This window comes from Eleutherodactylus coqui, chromosome 13, assembly GCF_035609145.1.
Source record: "Eleutherodactylus coqui strain aEleCoq1 chromosome 13, aEleCoq1.hap1, whole genome shotgun sequence".
NCBI classification, from domain to species: domain Eukaryota; kingdom Metazoa; phylum Chordata; class Amphibia; order Anura; family Eleutherodactylidae; genus Eleutherodactylus; species Eleutherodactylus coqui.
The window spans coordinates 91439405-91459339 of NC_089849.1; the positions used below are offsets into that span (position 1 = coordinate 91439405).

A 19935-nucleotide genomic window follows, 5' to 3' on the forward strand; every position below is an offset into this window, starting at 1 on the left:
TCCTACCCTGAAAATCATCCCTAGCCATTCATTGAATGACAGCTGAGCGCTGCCTCTGATTGGTCACAGCGCTCAGTCAATCAAAGGCAGTGCTTTCTGCTGACAGGGATTTTTCAATCCCCAGCCACCAGAATACAGAAGACGACTGCTGGAGACAGGGAGAAGAGCTAGATAGCGCTTCTAGGTGAGTAAAAAAAATTTTTTTTGTTTTAACAGCTAGGGATGATTTTCGGGGTAGAGCTTATATTTCAAGCCCCCCCCCCCCCCACTTCCCCTGAAAATCATCGCTGCAGGGGTTGCCATCATCCCATCGCTTTCAATGGGGCTGTATGTAGTAGTCAATGAGAAGTTGGGACATGACATGAGACCGCACTGCTTTCTATTAATGCAGCTGGAAACAAATGATAAGTTGGGATAAGTCACGATCTTAGAATTTTTTTTGGATAGATTGTAGGTAGAGATGAGTGAGCGTACTCGCTAAGGCAAATTACTCGAGCGAGTAGTGCCTTATGCAAGTACCTGCCCGCTCGTCTCTAAAGATTCGGCTGCCGGCGCGGGTGAGTGGTGAGTTGCGGGAGTGAGCAGGGGGTAGCGAGTGAGAGAGAGATCTCCCTTCCGTTCCTACCCGCTCTCCCTCGCCGCTCCCCGCCCCTCCACCGGCAGCCGTATCTTTAGAGACGAGCGGGCAGGTACTCGCATAAGGCACTACTCGCTCGAGTAGTTTGCCTTAGCGAGTACGCTCGCTCATCTCTAATTGTAGGATCTTTCTAGTCTCTGACCAATCTTGACAGGCTGCTGACAATTTGGTGGATGCCTGAACAATTAGACTCCTAGCGCGCAAAAGTCTTATACTATTCCATCTGTTTTCGTGGTTTTGATTCATGCCCGTTCCACTTAGCTTTACATCTTCTATATTCCTGACCTTGGCTTGTTAATTGACTGTTTACGCCGTTTGCTGTCTTCCCCGACCCTGAGATGAGCTTGGCTGCTGCATTCAGGATAGATTAAAGCAGGGAGAGTTTAGCAATGGCAAGACTGACTAGTAATGGTGGTTTCATACGGGCGATACTCACACCGCGTGAAAATCACGCAATTGTGAGTAAAAACGCAGAAACATGGAACCAATGATTTTCAAGGGTTTCCTTCACATTAGCAATGTTTTCACTAATACAATGTTGTGAGAAAAAAAAAATCACAGCATGTGCAATTTCTGCGATTTGCGTTTTTTTTTTTATTGCCCATGTTTCCCTATGGAGTCTCCTTTTTATTACATCACAACACACAAACTTGTGATTTTCAGTCGTTGCGTTTTTAACATTAGAATGTCGTATTGACTTTCCCAATAAAAAATTGTGCAATTTTATTGTGGGCGTCAGCGATGCGAGATTATTCTCAAGAAAAGGCATTGCTGAAGCTCAAAAATCACGGGAACAAAGACGCGATTTTCTTGCGGCAAAATCGCAATTTCCCTTGTGAAACGAGCCATAGTGTTGCCGTAATCAAGCTAAGAAGAAATCAGGGCAGCAGTAAATGTTTTTGATGTATTCACAGTAAGAAAAGGTCGGATTCCGGCCAAATGGACCTGCTTTATAATGGAACTGACCCCATTGACTATAATAGGAGCGTTTGGTTTCCGTCCAGCCTTTTACAGGACAGAGTAGCGCTGTATGCAATGCTATTATGTCCTGTATTTTAACAACATTTTGCAGCAGAAGTTCCAAATTGAACCTCTGATGGGGATGTGAACGGCCCCTAAAGTGTTCTGTCTATTTTCTTGGTTCTGATTTATGCCCATTCCACTTAGCTTTCCCATCTTCTATACGCTTGACCTTGGCTTGTTAATTGACTATGTTTAGACCTTTCTCTTGGCCTGTCTCATCATTGAGAAAGCATTTCACCTGTCCTTACCTCAGCCAAGTTTTACGACCACATCTAGGTCTATACCCTACAGTAACTTTTACCAACTGGCATCAATCAACAGCATCATAACCAACCATAATCTTGGGGTAAGAGTCTGGAGTTTTCCCTAGCAAAGACCAGAACTCGACCCCTGATGTCATTACAATTGAGCCCTGCTGACGGAGATCTTGTGATTCCTGGTGTTGACTCTGATTGAGAGATATGTTGAAAAATGGATGAGATTGCTATTTGCTGTTATTGCGCTGGTGAATAAAACTATGTAGAGACGCCACATCAACCAGTGGTCCCTCTATGGCTATACCATGGGGACCTGTTTAGCTATGACTCCATGCTATTCATATACATATTTTTTTTACCCCATCAGGGCGCTAGTCTTAGACCCTAAGATTGTACTGATGTCTCATAACATCCCCAGTCGCCTGTTCAATCAGTGGAGCTACAAAGTTTTGGATGTTCCTGGTCAGTACCCTGGGGATAAGTTTACAGAGGAGGCCATGGATGGGATCATCAGTGAGTGTCTAACCAAGATACTGAAGATCGGGAAGCATCTTACGAAATATCCCAAGGTCAGTGAAGGGAACAACAAGTCAAAACCAACTGCTAGTATAGTCCCAAAGTGAACTAATATAGAAAAAAAAAAATATGAACAAAATCAAAAACAAGCAAAACCCCCAAGGTTGGCACACGAATTATTATACAAAGTGTTCATTAACTTTAAAATTAATCAACTTATACCAGTACCATTTTTTTCATTTACTTGGTAATATTCATAAGGTTAACAAATTGATTGATTGTTGAAATTACTTTTCCAGGGCTCCAAAAATATCTCAGACTCTGTGTTTGAGAAGGTCCCAGAGCTGATTATACCGCAGACCACCATCCTCCACCTGCTGCAGTGTAAAGATCTGCTTATGCCAGAACAATTCCTGCAGTTGTATGACACCCCTCTACATATAATACTGGACTCTGGTAGGTGCCCTAACCTTAGTTTTCCTGGAGGTGGGGCGTTACTTGACCCATTGGGTATCTCACAGTTACAATATTAGTGTTTGCAGAACATAATGTGAGAAGCTCTGTAACAAGCTGGAGTGTACAGTAGAGAAATACTTAAAAGGACACTAACTTGTCAGACAATTTATGCTCATCTAATAGCCTGTGTGAGTCTCATCAATCTTAAACTTTCCTTAAAATTGTTTTCGTTTTACCACTGTAATCCATTGCTGGTTAAGCATTAATCCTTTGCAATCCAATTTTAGATTCAGGGTTTCCTAGGGGGCTTTCTCTTTCTGCCATTATACAATGGCCCCATCTGCTGGCTAGAGCCAGTACTGCAATATGTGACATGCCAGAGAGGCCCCCTAACAACAGAGCGGCTGGCAAGGCACAGTAAGAATACCCTGCTGGACATCTTCCGACATCAGAGCTGCACAGGCTTCAATCAGAATGTCTGAAGACGTCAGACAGCGGATTGGAATAGGTTAAGCTGCTCTAGTAATTGGGACATTCGGACATCTTCTTAGCTGTGGGGATGGGGCTGTGTTCACAGGCTCAGCTCCCCTGCATTCACACTGCTCATTCACAGATGCTCTCAGATCTGCAGTTAGTGTGTACACAAGCTCTACCTCTCTTCATGTTATTTACCTAGCCTGCTATATGCATATATCTTTCTATTGTAAGCGTTATAGATGAGTCATTATTAGCAACACCCCACTACATTTGCAATATAACAAACTCAGAGAAAATGTGGTATATAATATGAAAACAGAGGCCATGAGTGTTATCTATAGTATCGTTCAGACTTCTTCCTCCAATTGGAAAGTGTAAGCACTCATCAAACAACCGCATCTCCCCAAATATTGGCCTATAACGTATTGTTCTCTTGACGTGAGCAGATTTCTTTTGTGAAAATTCAGGTTGCTCATGGTAGGAACGCACAGTAGTGTCACCAAGGTCTTTTAGAAGCATGTGGTGAACAGGCACTGCCATACCGGAGCATGGCAAGAGGAGTAGCAGAGTTCAAGGAAGAACGTGAAAGTGTGAAAATTAGGCCAGATCAGGCAGGCCTGTGAAAGCCATGGATGAATCTCACATTGCTCAAGTGCGCCTGCTGCTGGAAGAAGACTGACTATGGTCATGCGAAGACTTGGCTGCGGAGATAAATATTTCATCATAATCTGTGCATATGATTCTGACAATATACCTGAAAATGCAAAAAGTCGCTAGCAGATGGATTTCACACAACCTTTCAGTGGGTCAAGCTTGACACCGACTGGAAGTGCCTGCATTCCATCTAGCTTGATATGAAGAAGGAGAATCTTTCCTGAGACTCGTTAATACAATTCATGAGACGGGCACGGAGCTACGAGCCCAAGCTGAAACGGCGCAAGCAACCTGAATTTTCCTGAAAGAAATCTGCTCACATTGAGATAACATTATGTTATAGGGCGATGTTTGGTGAGATGGCGTCAGTTGATGGGTGCTGACAACTTCTGATTGGCAGAAGAAGTATGAATGATACTACAGATAACATTCATGACCACTATTTCGTATTATATACCACACTTTCTCTGACTTTGTTATACTACATATGTAGCTGATGCAAATAATTTTGCAAATAATGGTTGCTGTAGCAGCAGCAGAGGCGTAACTTGAAGCTCCTGGGCCCCAATGCCAAACCTGTAACAAGGACCCCCAGCTATAATGCTTTACTTATAGTACTGGGTTCCCTATTGGAGAAGAGAGGCCTTATGGACCCCCTAAGGCTCCTGGGCCTGGGTGCAACCGCATCCCCTGCATCCTATATAGTTACGCCAGTGAGCAGCAGAATTCCTATGGGATTGATCTTTATTAGATGCCTTATTAGGTTTTGTGGGTTTCCATAGTCACAGCATGTAGGAATATAGAGATCCTTAGATCTATATATGTTGTAATCACGCAAAACACACAAGACCTAGTAAAATAGCCAATATCAATCCAATAAGAATTACGCTGTTTTGTCCACAGCAACCTGGAGATACATATAATGCCTACAACATAAAGAGAAGTGCATATAGCAGGTTAGGTAAATATAAGATCAGGAGGGAGAGAGATTGTGTACACACTGACTGCAGATCGGAGAGCATGCAGAATAGCATAAGTGCAGGAAAGCAAGTCTGTGAAGACAGCCCTCCCCACAGCTAAAAAGAGGTCTTAACATCCCAGGTACTAGAAGCTGAATGCCTAACAACTGGCAGTGGATTGCAAGAGGGACTGTACTTCACACTTGATTTACAGCAGTAAAGCAAAGAAAATGAAAGTATATTACAAGACTGACGAGACATGTAGGCTATTAGATGACCATAAGTGTCTGAACAGTTAGTGTCCTTTTAAGTAACTCGTGATAAAACTGTAAGCCAACCCTCTGATCGTCAATCAAAAATGTAGATTAAAAAAGTGGAGCTGCACTTTAGTAGATTGCCAGCAGATGGCAGCATGTTATTATATAAAACTCACATTCGAAAATATTTTTAAGAAGCAGATGTTCTAATAAAAAGCACTAATCTGCTTAATTTAATTGAAAAAACTTTAATTTTTATTGAAAAAATGATTTGGGGTCTTATTAAGGATTTGACTTGTGAACAATGCTATTTTAAAGTCTATTTGGGATGTAGAGGGGTTGCTGAACCTTAGGGGACACACTGATTATTAATGTATGACAGTGTTAAAAAATCTGGTTTGATTGGCAAATAGTTGCCATTAATAGTGTTCGTTGAGTCCAGTTAAGATGTCTACTAAATATTAATGAAGTGAGGGGTAAATATATATTTTCTAAACCTGTTTATCTGGTCAAAGGACATGTGTTTGGGAGTTTAAACCAGACCACGGTGTAGGTTTCCGAAATCCAATGGGGAGGTAAAGTAAGTTCCCTATAGACGATTAACCCCCGGTATGCTGTGCTGTAGTAGATGCCTTACCATAGCTTCATGCTGCCCTCATCTAACAATAGACCTGCTGAAAAGTCTGTATGCTAACCCCAACTATTGCACAAGATTGTCAACCTCCTCTTTAATCTTTTCTGGACAACTGAATCAAAAACCATGGACAGCCCAAAAATTTATATGGGCATATACTCCGCCCCTTAATAGAGACCACGCCCACATTTCACACCCTTGAATCACAAAAAATGTAATTAACATTAAAACAAATACATAGTTCTTCCTTGTTACATACCCCATCACTCCATATGCTTTGCTCACACAGCAGCAGTGATGACATAAGACATGACCTACTTGCTGACATCATCACTGCTGTTATGTAAACAAAGACTGGTTGATATTTAAGGCCCATTTACACAGAATGATTATTGTTTAAACACTGCTTGATCAGTGTTTCATATAGAAGCATGCAAATAAGGGAGATGGAACAATACTTAAGCAGCGCCACCTATTGGAAGGCAGCTTCCTGCAAGTCAATGTTAGACTCTTTATACAAGCCTTGTAACAATTCCCAGTCATTGTTACAAGGCTTGTATATAGACTGGGGTCATTAAGATAAGTTGGAGGGCCGCAAGATAAACGTTTTGCACCCGGGCCCATGAGCCTTTAACTACGCCCCTGATTCAAAGTGTAAATATTTCACCCTGATAGCACAGCACAAGTTCATATTGCATCATGTCAAGAGTCAACACAAACACATTTGTAAGTTCCTCTTTAATCTGAACCTCCCACTCCCACCTTCAAGATTTTTCCTGAGTTGCACCAGTTCTCTGGAATACGCTGCCCCAGATAATCAGGTTAATTCCGAATGCCCACAACTTTTTTTATGTCCTAAAAGCACATCTTTTTAGGGAGGCCTACTATATTCCCTAACCTATCACTTCTGCATTTGCCCTGCTTCTATATTCCCCTCTTGGAGGCCCTTTCATGACACTCTATCCACCACACTCCATACACCCACTTCACATATGTATATACAGAGGTAGTGGCTGGTGACCGACTCATACAATTTTGTGTATAGAACTCATTTATTTAACAGATGTCTGGAGCATTGTACAGAACAAGGACTTTTTTACCTTGCGTCACCTCTATTTCCTCATAGGCAAACTCCAAGCAGGGCCCTCACTCCTATTGTTCAAACTGTCCATAGGTTCTATACTATATGTCATGCTTTATTTTGTCTATGTTCCCTCTGATCTGTAAAGAGCTGCGGAATATGCCGGCGCTATATACAGATTATTACAGTGCACTGGATGCATCCAGTCCCCATGGTTATGATCATATGCCCAGCACATTAGTGCGTGACAACTGAACACCACAGTATAAAGCCTCATTCACATCTGCATTACAGTTTCCATTAGGAGCCTCTGTTGCAGATTTCGTCCAAAATACCAGAAAAAAACTGCACCAAGCACTGCTATTATTTCCAATAATATGACAGAGCACATTATTCTTAGTGGGGTCTCTTGGCTGCTATTGGTATCCGGCTTATAGCGGATCTGGCACCACCGTTAATTGTCTTGTTCTGCACCTGTAAATGGGTAGAACAGTGGAAAGTTGTCATGGCATGGAAACACTAATGTGAACATGGTCAGACAAGACCATACAGAATGCAGCTCATCATAGCCTACAATACATAACTTGGCTTAAGGCTATGTTCACACTTCTGTTCTTTTGTCCCACCATGATTTCGGTCATAAAATATAATAGAAATTAGACAGAACCAAACTTCTACCAAGCACCACTGGTTTTCGTCATTTGGTAGACCTGTTGTGCTTTTTTTCTTTCGTTCTTCGATTCTGCAGCAGAAGACTGAAAAAATAGAAATATGAACAGAACCCAAGTTCCTTTGCACATAACGTAGCTGCGAAAGTTCTGCTATCTGATGGTCACGTTGTCTTCTTCCATCCTTCACATCTCTGGAGCCTGGGACAGACTATTGCTGAGTGCCCCTTCCCGACAGGAGACAGACTAATAGCAAAGACATGGGATCCTCCTGTACGAAAACTACTAAATGTACATCCAGGGTGTTGTGCTGTCTCCTCCTATCGGCGGGGGAAAGTGCGCTCAGCAGTAGTCCTTTCGGGGGTGCAGGAATGTGAAGGATGGAATTAGAAGAACTGCTCTATAGCCAGTGATCTGCCCAACATCATGAACATATGCTGCTTAAAATCAACTGCCCCCTGTGGGTAACAGGGAAGCCATCGGTCACCTTATGTGTGCTGTATGAAATGTTTCCTCCAGTGTCTGCTAAAAAAGAGGCAATCCTCCAGGCTGCTGGGATTGGTTGAGCACACTGCAGCTGCTGGAGAGAGAACTGGAGCATGACATAATCCGCAGCGTCTCTTCCTGTGCCAAGTCCCCCTTCCTACTCACAATCAGATGGTTGGCAACCCTGCTACTGCATGTGGCAGCTGCCAATATATTCATATAGTTATTAGGGTCACATCTTTTGGTTAGGTAGGCTCTGCTTCAAGCATTCTATTAATCACGCCTCTAAAACCTGCAAAAAACACTCATTAACTTTCTTTTCTATGTAAATAAATATATAAACAATTTCCCAATTTTTAATACTCATAGAATCATAGAACGGTAGAGTTGGAAGGGACCTCCAGGGTCATCGGGTCCGACCCCCTGCTCAGTGCAGGATCACTAAATCATCCCAGACAGATAGTTGTCCAGCCTTTGTTTGAAGACTTCCATTGAAGGAGAACTCACCACCTCCTTTGGCAACTTGTTCCACTCATTGATCCCCCTCACTGTCTAATACCTAATCTGCGTCTCCTCCCTTTCAGTTTCATCCCATTGCTTCTAGTCTTTCCTTGTGCAGATAAGAATAGGGCTGATCCCTCTGCACTGTGACAGCCCTTCAGATATTTGTAGACAGCTATTAAGTCTCCTCTCAGCCTTCTTTTTTGCTAGCTAGACATTCCTAGATCCCTAAACATTTAATTTCTCAACTGTAAAGAAAGAGACACTTTTCAATATACTTTACATTCCACACATATTTTAAAGCAAAAGAAAAGTATATATATAAAAAATATCTCGGCCTATGGCTATGGGACTAGTCCAACTCACCAAAGCCTGTGTAGCAGACAGCAGACTTCCTGTAGTGACATCGTTATCTCAACATTTCAAAGTTTAAAAAAAAAAAACCAAAATTGTAAATTAACCAAAAAATTACACAAACAAAAATACAAAAAAAAACCTATGACTATAATTGCAGTTATAAAACAATTCTGCACCGAACTAATCATATATTTGAATTGCTTCTGCTTGGCAAGTATAATGTACAATTGTAGGGCATCTTATGAAGACAAGGATCGTAAGAACATTACTTGTTTTTATATTGTTTTTTTTTTTCCTTACAGATCGTGTTTGGCCGACCCATGTTCATTTAACACCTGTAAAGACCAGATCCCTTTAATGATAAGACCGCTCCTAGAGCAGAGCTAGGGTAGTATATACAGAGGATGGTGAATGTAGCAGTGCTATAACTTGTGAAACAAAAAAACTTCACTTAGATGAATTTTTTTTAATCTTTACTAAAAAATTGGTTTAATTTTTCTTCTCACTTGTTATCGGATCACCACACAAAACGAAGCAGTTTCATGCATGTTTGATCACATTCTACCAATTCTGCTAACATTTTTGAACCATCCAAAAGATTATCTAATTGGGTAAATGGGACGACTTTGGTATCTGTCCATATCAGGTCATTTTCAGAAGGGCCATCCAGTGTACTTTTAGGCCCCCTGTCCACGGCAGTGTATTCGCCGGTGGTAAACCACCGGCAAATCATGCCGGCTGACGCTTCATTGCTATGGAAAGCGCCGGCACCTGTCCACTAGCGGAGAAGCATTGCGATTCTCCGCTCACTGCGGGAAATTTTCAGCATGCTGCGAACTGCCCCAATTCTCCGCAGTCAGCCTATATATTAGATAGGGCTGACCGGCGGAGATTCGGGGGTGGCTCCTGCTCCCGGGGAGGGGGGGGGGGGGTGGCTCCCGCGGCAGGATACCGCATCGCCCGTGGACAGCCGGCCTAAGGCCATGCAGAAACCTCTGTCCTTGGAAATGCTGAACTCCTATATTGTGACAAATAAATGAGGAAAAACAAAAAAGAAAAATATAACAACCGGTGTGGGAAAAATTTGTAAGCTAAAAGTTTTTAAAAAATTTGGTAAAAATGTTATGTTTTTTAGTAAAAATGTTATGTTTTTTTGTTAAAAATAAGACGATAGATGCATTAAAGTAAACGCACTGTAGAATGTTTCCTGTGTGTGTAATTGGTGAGTGGATCTTATTTATAAGATAAGTATGTAGATTCTTGCTCCGTACCCCTATACTATATAAAAAGTGAAAAAGTAACCACATCATGAAACTTGTTTTATTTTATACATATTTATTTTTATTTTCTTTTATATATAAAAAAAGACAACTTTAGAGCACTGGCTCTTGGGGAAAAAGCTATGATTTAGGGCCTGTTGGTGTTACCACAGATGTGTACGCATGAATACAATATAGTAATTGGCAGGATTATCACATATTCAGACACAACACAGAGGGCATTGCACCAAGTGAAATCCTTAAGACAGAACACGCTGAAATACTAAAAGTTGACGTCATATTTTCAGCAGTGCATAATTATGAGTCTTGGGTGTTCCATTGACGTGTTACATACATGGTTGGTAGTTCTGTACAACAATACGATTTTACACAGGTCAACATGGTGCCACTAGGGTGAAAATTGTGCATAAGAACCTCCATAGGTAACACATACAGGGTAGTAAAAGATTTTATTTGGAAAAAGGAAAAAATGATTGCTCGAGGCTTCAAAATTCACACAATTTTTGGAGATTTCTCTTGTTTTAATGTAACCATAGTGCCCTTTTTTTATTTTTTCCAAGTCTTCACAGATTCCACAAGAATATCGTCCACAGTCCACATTTTTGAGGATGGGGGAAAAAAAAAAAAAAAAAATCTACACTAATTTTTATTTAGTCATCCAATAAGTCCAGGTTGAGGATCGCACTATGGCCACTTAAGGAGGGAACATTGTAGAGGAATTCACAATTTGAAATTCATTTGATTTACTCCAAAAATGTATTTGTTCAAATTTGAACAAATTTTACAATATGTTCAGAGTCACCTTTTATAAGTTTGTTCGTTAACATAAAAAAATAAATAAACGCATAGGGTTTTCTATATATTGTTCAACCACGGCTTGAGATCAAATGTAAACATTTTAGTGTGACAGGAAAAATATATATAAAATTGGAGATGAGAGAAGGGACAATTAACTCTTTCTATTATTTACAAAGATTTCTGGAAAATACGCCCGATTGAGCAGTATTTTTTCTTTCTTTACAATTATACATTAGAATCTTATATAGATAACAAATACATATATACATTATTCAACGCTATATGCTTAGTTTCCTCTCTCCTATAATAGATCATGAACAACTTACCTCATACATTCACACATACACAAGCAAAAAAATCATATAGCAATTTCTCCTTAGATATCTATATATTGTATTTTTTAGAAAATATTTTTTTTTCCAACTAATCCCATCAACAGTCAATACAAACTTCACAATATGACATAGATCCTAATCTTTATATTAAAGGGCTTGTCCAGGATTAGAAAAATGCAACAGTTTTCTTCTAAAAAACAGCAGCCATGGTTTGAAACAAATGCGGCTGAGCCGCAATACGGTCAGGAATGCCCCTGGACAGGAATGTGGCTGTTTTTTTTTTAGAAAAAAGCGGAGATTTTTTTTAAAATTCTGGGCAACCCTTTTAAATATATATTTTAAGTAATCTGTCATTTAAAATGTACAGGCAGCATATTTTTTTCACAAATAAAACAAATGCAGTTTGAAAGGTAATGAAAAAGTTATCCTATTGTGAAATGGGTAAAAACAACGAAAAAAATGTATTATGGTGGTTAAGGAAATTTCTAATCAAGTACAATTAAAACTGATTTAAAGAAAATAAAAATAGTCTGGCAATTAAAATAAATAAAGTAAAGACATTGTTAGGATGGCTAGTTACTTAAAATCTGATTGCATTCAGATTCTCTTTTTAAAATTATAGTAATTTCTATTAAATAAATAATTTGGCACTATTATTGACTCCACTAATGAACTGAGAAATTGAGATTAAAAATGGTAATACATTTTTTAGGCTTTTTCAAAATTGGATAATTAAATTCAATAAATCCCTGAATTTTTTGGATTTTTCCCACAAATATTCAGCCAAATTGGATAATTCAATTAAAAAATAAATCCCTGAACTTTTTGGATTTTTCCCACAAATATTCAGCCAAATTGGATAATTCAATTTTAAAAAAATCTTTCAATTTTTTGGATTTTTCCCACAAATGGAGAACAATTAAAAAAAATAATTTTTGAACATGACACATTTGAAAATAAGTACCAGATGACCAAAATTGGACACCCTTATAAAATTAACAAGACTCCATTGCCTCCATCAATGTGTTTGAAAACTCAAACTATATTTCAAAATGTTAAAAATAAATTCTTTTAAACTCTGTCCAAATTAGCAACTTGAAATTTTGAAAACTAATTCCATGGGGATTGAAGTTTTCAATTTGGCTTATATTTTTGAGTGCATTTTCGGTAATGGAAAGCACAAATAATATTCTTTTTGAAATTTTAAATTGCTGTCTACTCTAGTGGTATTCATAGGAGTTACTGATTTTTTGGGGAAATGTTATGTTTATGCAACAAAAAAACCTGGATAGCCAAAAATATCTCAACTAAAAAAATAAAAATCACTCTTCACATGGTACATAGACAAGGCAATAAAAATTACAGCCTTAAGCTGCAGCATTTATTAGGAAAATATTATTTTCAGTCTACAAGGACCAGTAAGGGATTGGCCACGATTTATAAAAAAAACAAAAACTGTGGATATTAACCCCTGCTCAGAAGATCCAAGGGTATCATATATGTACTAGGGTTTCAAAAGGACATTTAAAATAAATTGACTTCTTTTAAAATATTTTCCAGAAAATTAATATCTAAAGCCCTAAGGCGCTAAGGCCTACAAAAAAGGAAAATATATCCTCTGACAAAGGCACCCCCTGTTAACAGCAGACCGGGGCTCATTTACAGATTGGCACAAGTTTGGCTGTTGATCATGTTGGGCACACATTGAGCATAGCGTCAGAGGACCGTGCTTTCAGATTCCTCATCCGATTCCGTCCTGCCTTCGGCAGCGCGCCTCTGCTGTTCCTGTTTCATGGCATCACGTTGCAAGGCAGTATCAATTTCGATGAGAATAGATGGAATGTCAAAATGGATGATATCTGGAAAGCAATAAGGGAATGTTATGCATTAGTATATTTTTTTTAGCCAGCTGCTGAATTTCGGCTTAGATGCATAGATTTTGTATTGAAATGTTGAATCTTTTTGCATGGTTACAATGGATACAGCATTACATCAACCCTAAAGTTAAGTGGCCATTATTTAGAGTTGACATGTCCAGCATATTGGGGACATATTTCTTTATCCCTAACCTAATGTGTCTTTTCGAAATACGTATAATTTCCCTATTACTTTGCTAGTTTATCCTTGATGTACTTATCCAAGATTGTATTCATACTTTTGTTTTTTTGTTGAAGTTTCTGCAGCCATTTTGAACGATTTTGTTTTTTTAAAAATTGTGCCAAAAACGGCACATTAAAAACTATGTAGAAAAAAAAAAAATTTCAAATATTGCAATTCAAGTGTCTTTTTTTTTTTTAAAGAGAACCTGTCTCCATCTAATAGCATTGTACACTAAGTTATGGTGCCTATAGGCCTGGTTTCAAGGAGTCCAGAAAGGCAGTTTTCATACTCACACAGTATAGTTTTCATACTGCAGTGTTACCCATGGCAGATGGCACCAGCTAGCTCATCTCTACAGCTGTGCGAAAGCACCAAGTTCCATAGTTGACAGTACAGGAATGGGGAGCCAAGTGAGTATAAAAATTACATCTCTGGACTATTTGGAACTTGGCCTGTGAGCACCATAGCAGGTTCCCTCTAACTTCAGTCTACCCAAATACTGTATTTGTTTTGCGGGACACAAAGGGTTTCTTTTGGTTCAAATTTGAGTTATTTTTGTCTCATGCTGGTGCGTGTGGGTTTGGAACAGAGCGTATGTTTTACATATTTTTCCTCTTTTTTGTTATATGTGTTATTTTTACAATATTACGGTTCACAGAAGTAGAGACCACATGACCTGTTTGACAAGAATACGCAGTGAAGACACAGATCATTTTTTCATTCCTTCTAGCCCCTTATACCACAGGAAATTCCTGTGATGTCATCGATGACATAATGGGTTTCTTTGGTGAATGTCAAAATGCAGAAGCAGTGCTTCATTCGGTTTTCTCCTTCTGGTGAACTGATAATTTCCAGTTATTGAAAGGCACAGTGCCATCAAACAAGGCACATAAATGAATGGGCAAATGCCATTGGGACTACTTCATTAGAAGGTTTAAATTATGTGGGACAGGCTAGCAGTTAAAGAAAATGTGGATTTTTGAAAAGAAATAGAGATATACTTAATGGTGATATTTTCAAATGACATATATTGAAATGTCCTTTACGTAAGGTCAGATTGTGTACCAGCTTTGTAAAGATACCAAGCATCTATTCCCTTTCTATTAAAAGGGATTGTCCAAATTTAGCAAAAAACATGGCTGCCTTTGGCCAAATACTGTGTCACACCTGTCTACAGATTGTGTTTGGTATTTCGTCTGAGTTCCACTGAAGAGAATGCAACTGAGCCACAATATCAAACACAATCTGTGATCAGGTGCGGCACTGTTTTTGGATGAAAGTAGTCATCTTTTTCTGAATCTGGATAACCCTTTAAGAAACCTTGAGACTTGATAAATTTGGGTTTGGAGATGGATCTGCTGAAACGTTCCTGATGAATTCTATGAACTCTACATTCAGCCCTGCTAATACGTGTTTATACCACAGACACCACAAAATAATCAAAATTTATATTACAACACGCCAAAAAGACTCAGACATCTGTCTCACCGACACTGCTAACTAGACAAAGCCTTCAACAAGCAACGGAATGACCAAAACATCTGGAAACAAGGGGTAGAATGTTACAAATCATCCCAATAGAGTCCTAGCATTGGTGGACTTTTTTGTCAAGTGTTAAGAGAAACCAAGCCATGCAGTTTTTGGCTTGCAGACTCATGCGAAGGCTGCTGCCAACGGGAGAGTTAGTGCTGGGGTTGTACATATAGCCGTCAGGGGTCCGTCTCATCTTCACATAAATGTGCATTCCCCCAAGAAAATTATACGCAAAATTTAACATAGAGGACCATCTTTGGCAAACTGTCTTGAAAATGAGCATGCCACTCTGTGAAGGGCTGCCATGTATGATAGTGAACTTATAGTGATGGTCAGCATGTTCATTTTCAAAAAGTCTTAAATAAAAAAACAACAACCCATAAATATTAACATTGGGACTCTCTTTGTGACAGCTATGTGTAGAAGCATTGGTCCAAAGACGGGAAATAGGCAACAATGTAGCAGTGATGGGCAACCAAATCCAATTAGAGGGGGCTAGCTAGGATTTTTGCAGCTGTAAAATGCCCTCTAACACAAGCAATGCAGACCTATTAAATACTTGCAGGATTTCGAGATAGTGATTATACTTAAATACAGTACCTTCTACAAAACCTGGGAGCTCTTTGCCAATTTTTGTAGATATTTATTTTGTTTGGTAACTCTATTAGTAGGTAATTCTTGAGATTTATAGTGCAACAATTTTTTCTTCACTAAACTTGAGTCATGTCCTATAGTCAATTCACACCCACAAGTGCTTGCAGAATCCTAAAGGTCGCTATTGTATGTAAGTGGACTTCAGTTGAGCTTCACTCTACAATCAAATGTGAGCAAGCCCAATTTCAGACGTACACATTTTTTTCACACGTGTTCCATTCGTATTTTTATATCCATAAGGCTGCATTCCCACAAACGTATATCGGCTCAGTTTTCACGCCGAGCCGATATACGTCCTCCTCATCTGCAGGGGTGGGGGGGGGGAAGGATGGAAGAGCCAGGAGCAGGAACTGAGCTCCCGCCCCCTCTCTGCCTCCTCTCCGCCCCTCTGCACTATTTGCAATGGGGAGAGTCGGGGTGGGGGCGGGGCTAATTCTTGGAACTTAGCCCCGCCCCTTCCCACCTCCTTTCATTGCAAATAGTGCAGAGGGGCGGAGAGGAGGCAGAGAGTGGGCGGGAGCTCAGTTCCTGCTTCTGGCTCTTCCATCCCCCCCCCCCCTGCAGATGAGGAGGACGTATATCGGCTCGGTGTGAAAACCAAGCCGACATACGTTCGTGGGAATGCAGCTTTATACAGAGCTAGCGTTACTTTATTACTCTAATTAAATGGGCATATAAACTATGCATGTGTGTTTAAAACGCAGTGAAGTCTCTAGAGATGGATCCATTTTTACATAGTAACATAGTATGTAAGGCCGAATGAAGACAATGTCCATCTAGTCCAGCCTGTTTATCCTCCTATGTTGTTGATCCAGAGGAAGGCAAAAAACCCCAAGAGGCAGGAGCCAATTAGCCCATTTGGGGGAAAATTCCTTCCCGACTCCCTAATGCAGTGATGGCAAACCTTTTAGAGACCGAGTGCCCAAACTGCAACCTAAAACCCACCTATTTACCACAAAGTGCCAACACGTCAGGGGGCGGGGCTTATCACGACGTATGATTGTATCATCGTCGTTCTAAAAAGAACAGGGCTCTTTCAAAATAGACAGGGTGCAGATTTTGACTACTTTTTGGATGTGGAAATACTGCAGAATGTCCTCAGCGGAAATTTCTGTGGAAAATTCTGTAGCATTTCCGCATCCAAAAAGTAGGCAAAATCTGCACCCTGACTATTTTGAAAGAGCCCCGCCCATTTCTGCTACCTGTAAACATACCCCAGTGGTAATAGTGACACCCCACAGCGGCCCCAGCGATAATAGTGCCCCCCACCCCCCAGCGATAATAGTGACACCCCCCCCCCAGCAGCCCCACGGTAAATAGTGACCCCCGCCCCATAGCGGCCCAGCGGTAATGGTGACCCCCGCCCCACAGCGGCCCCAGCGGTAATAGTGACCCCCGCCCCACAGCGGCCCCAGCGGTAATAGTGACCCCCGCACCACAGCGGCCCCAGCGGTAATAGTAACACCCCCTCAGCGATAATATTGACCATCACCACACAGCAGCCCCAGCAGTAATAGTGCCCCCCACCCCCCAGCGATAATAGTGACACCCTCCCAGCAGCCCCACGGTTAATAGTGACCCCCGCCCCACAGCGGCCCCAGCGGTAATAGTGACCCCCGCCCCACAGCGGCCCCAGCGGTAATAGTGACCCCCGCCCCACAGCGGCCCCAGCGGTAATAGTGACACCCCTCAGCGATAATAGTGACCCCCACCACACAGCAGCCCCAGCGGTAATAGTGACCCCCACCCCCCAGCGATAATAGTGACCCCCCCACCCAGCAGTAATAATGACCCCCAACCCCCCAGCGATAATAGTGACCCCCACATCACAGCGGCCCCAGCGGTAATAGTGACCCCCACAGCGGCCCCAGCAGTGATAGTGACCCCCCACCCCACAGCGGCTCCAGCGGTGATAGTGACCCCCACCCCATAGCGGCCCCAGTGGTAATAGTGTCCCCCAGCGATAATAGTGACCCCCCCCAGTGTATTAGGGACACCCCCCCAATGCAGTAGTGACACCCCCCAGCGGCCCCCAAGTGCAGTAGTGACACCCCCCAGCGGCCCCCCAGTGCAGTAGTGACACCCCACAGTGCCCCTCCCGAGACCCACATACTTACCTCCTCCTCCTGGAAGCTCAGCTCCTCTTCTGGTCAGCGATGGTCCGGCATGCATATTAACTTTTTCTTCCCCACTTCTGCCTCAATAGGTAATTCCCAGCAACCTGATTGGTTGTTTAGTAAATCAGCCAACCCAAACAACCAATCAGGTTGCTGGGAATTGCTGATTGCTGCAGAAGTGGGGAAGAAAGTGTTAATATGCTCCCGCACACACTCTGACACACACGCTGCTGGATGCCTCCCCCCTCCCGGCGAAACCAAGTAGTAGGAGACGTCGGGGCAGGGGGGAGGGGGATTCCAGCTGCACAGTGAAGTCAGTGTGTGCCGGGATCAGCGCGGCTAGCAGTGCCGTTTGTGAATGCCGGCAGGGGAGCCGCGGCCCCTGCTGGTATTCACAAGTGGTGAGCGGCCGATGGGGCGCGTGCCAGTAGGGAAGGGCTCTGCGTGCCGCAGGTTCGCCACCACTGCCCTAATGGCAATCAGACTAATCCCTGGATCAACCCCTAATAGTTCCTACTTGCCTGTATACCCGGATTAACCATTAACCTAAGATTTATATCCTGTAATATCCTTCCCCTCTAGAAAGACATCAAGTCCCCTTTTAAACTCCTCTATGGATTTTGCCATCACCACATCCTCAGGCAGAGAGTTCCACAGTCTCACTGCTCTTACAGTAAAAAACACTTTTCTGTGTTGGCGATGAAACCTGCTTTCTTCTAGACGTAGCAGATGCCCTCTTGTTACCGTCGCAGTGCTGGGTATAAACAGATCATGGGAGAGATCCTTTTGCCCAGTAAAAAAATACCATTGAAAGAAAATATTGATGCAATACACATGCAAACACAGGTGAAATACTGATCACATACTGATGTAATTTCATCTGTAATACGTCTGTATTGCAAATCCATATTACAGACGTTTAAAAATACACTTGGGGTGAAAGAAGCCTTAAGGTGGCTGGCTATACACTTTAGATAACTGTTGGCCAACAACCAATTTTCATGACTACCCCATTCTTCTGCCAAATACTTATTTCCCCTACCACCACTTTAAAATCTGCACAAGGGGAGAGTTGGGACACCCCCATATACATTAGATAGTCAGTGGGTCCAGCTGACTCATCTAATGTGTTGGGTCGTGAGAGTCATCTGAGTGTCTACTGAGGTTCTGAATTTAGTTTTAACTAATGAAACACGATGTAACTTACATTATATGAAAATTTTAACCGTGAAATCGTCTAAAATTTGGAGTTTCTTTAATATTTGAGGCAGTTAAAAATCTGGAAATATGATGAACTGTGCATGTGATAAAGAGGACATAATGACAAAATGGGTTTGTTCAATAGTTACATTTTGGTTGCTCAAGACTACTGGTAGCATATGGTCAAAGTGAGTGTGAAACGGTTGGAGCTCCAGCTTACCAGGAGATTCCCCCTCACACATATCCAACACAGCGCCACTCACGTCAAACGGCTGCGAGGAAAAGGGAAGGGAGAACGAGGGGAGACAGAGGGAACACAACATAAAAAGAAAACAAAAAAAACAAAAACAAAACGCTTAGTGATATTTGTTGATGGGAGATGAACAGTGAGAAAAAATGGGCATTTATTTTTATAAAATTGTTAGAAGTTGGCAGTTTATTTTCTCCCTTAAATATAAAACAATTATTGCATTGTGAATTTTTTTTTGTGTTTTCTTTAATATATATGTGTTATTTATCTATCTCTGGGAGACACGCATGCCAACGAGGACTACTTACCTGTAGACACACTATCTCCAGGCGACAGGCCATCTAAAATACTGTTCTCTGAAGACTGAGGGCTGGAAGCAGACTGACTGGTGGGAGGCTGTGGAGGGGGAAGTGAGGGTCTCTGTCTTGGCTTAGGAGTAGGACGGGATTTTGTTAAAGTGCTGGTCACTGGAGGAGGAGACGCCAGGCTTGGCGTCAAAGCGAGAGAACCTTGATAGCTGAGTCCATAGGGTGAAGGAGTGCTAGGTGGGGTTGGAGAAAGACTCACAGGAGAAGGCTGCCCCGTTGACTGATCTGACACAGACCCTGTCTGAGTGTACGTGATTTTGGGTGGAACAGGTGCTAGTTTCTTAGACACTATGGATAGAAAAAAAGATGTTATAGAAGGTCAACATTGTCTATTCAC

The 19935-nt window shown here is 41.5% G+C and overlaps 2 protein-coding genes across 3 annotated transcripts in view; one reads left to right on the forward strand and one right to left on the reverse strand.

Annotated features, from left to right (window-relative positions):
• Positions 1-9886, forward strand: part of LOC136588003 (testis-expressed protein 47-like) — a 45528-nt gene extending 35642 nt beyond the window's left edge. Inside the window, exons 5-7 of the mRNA XM_066586875.1 lie at positions 2285-2486; positions 2733-2889; positions 9266-9886. Of these exons, the coding sequence (XP_066442972.1) occupies positions 2285-2486; positions 2733-2889; positions 9266-9321 (415 nt within the window). The 3' untranslated portion in view covers positions 9322-9886. The remainder of the gene's footprint in view (positions 1-2284; positions 2487-2732; positions 2890-9265) is intronic.
• A 421-nt stretch (positions 9887-10307) lies between these two features.
• The window catches only part of ARHGAP44 (Rho GTPase activating protein 44), a 160247-nt gene continuing 150619 nt past the window's right edge, over positions 10308-19935 (reverse strand). For both annotated transcript variants that reach the window (XM_066588132.1, XM_066588131.1), the window contains 2 exons: positions 19539-19886; positions 10308-13235 (listed from right to left, as the gene is read on the reverse strand). In XM_066588132.1, coding sequence (XP_066444229.1) covers positions 13093-13235; positions 19539-19886 — 491 coding nt within the window. In that variant the 3' untranslated portion in view covers positions 10308-13092. The remainder of the gene's footprint in view (positions 13236-19538; positions 19887-19935) is intronic.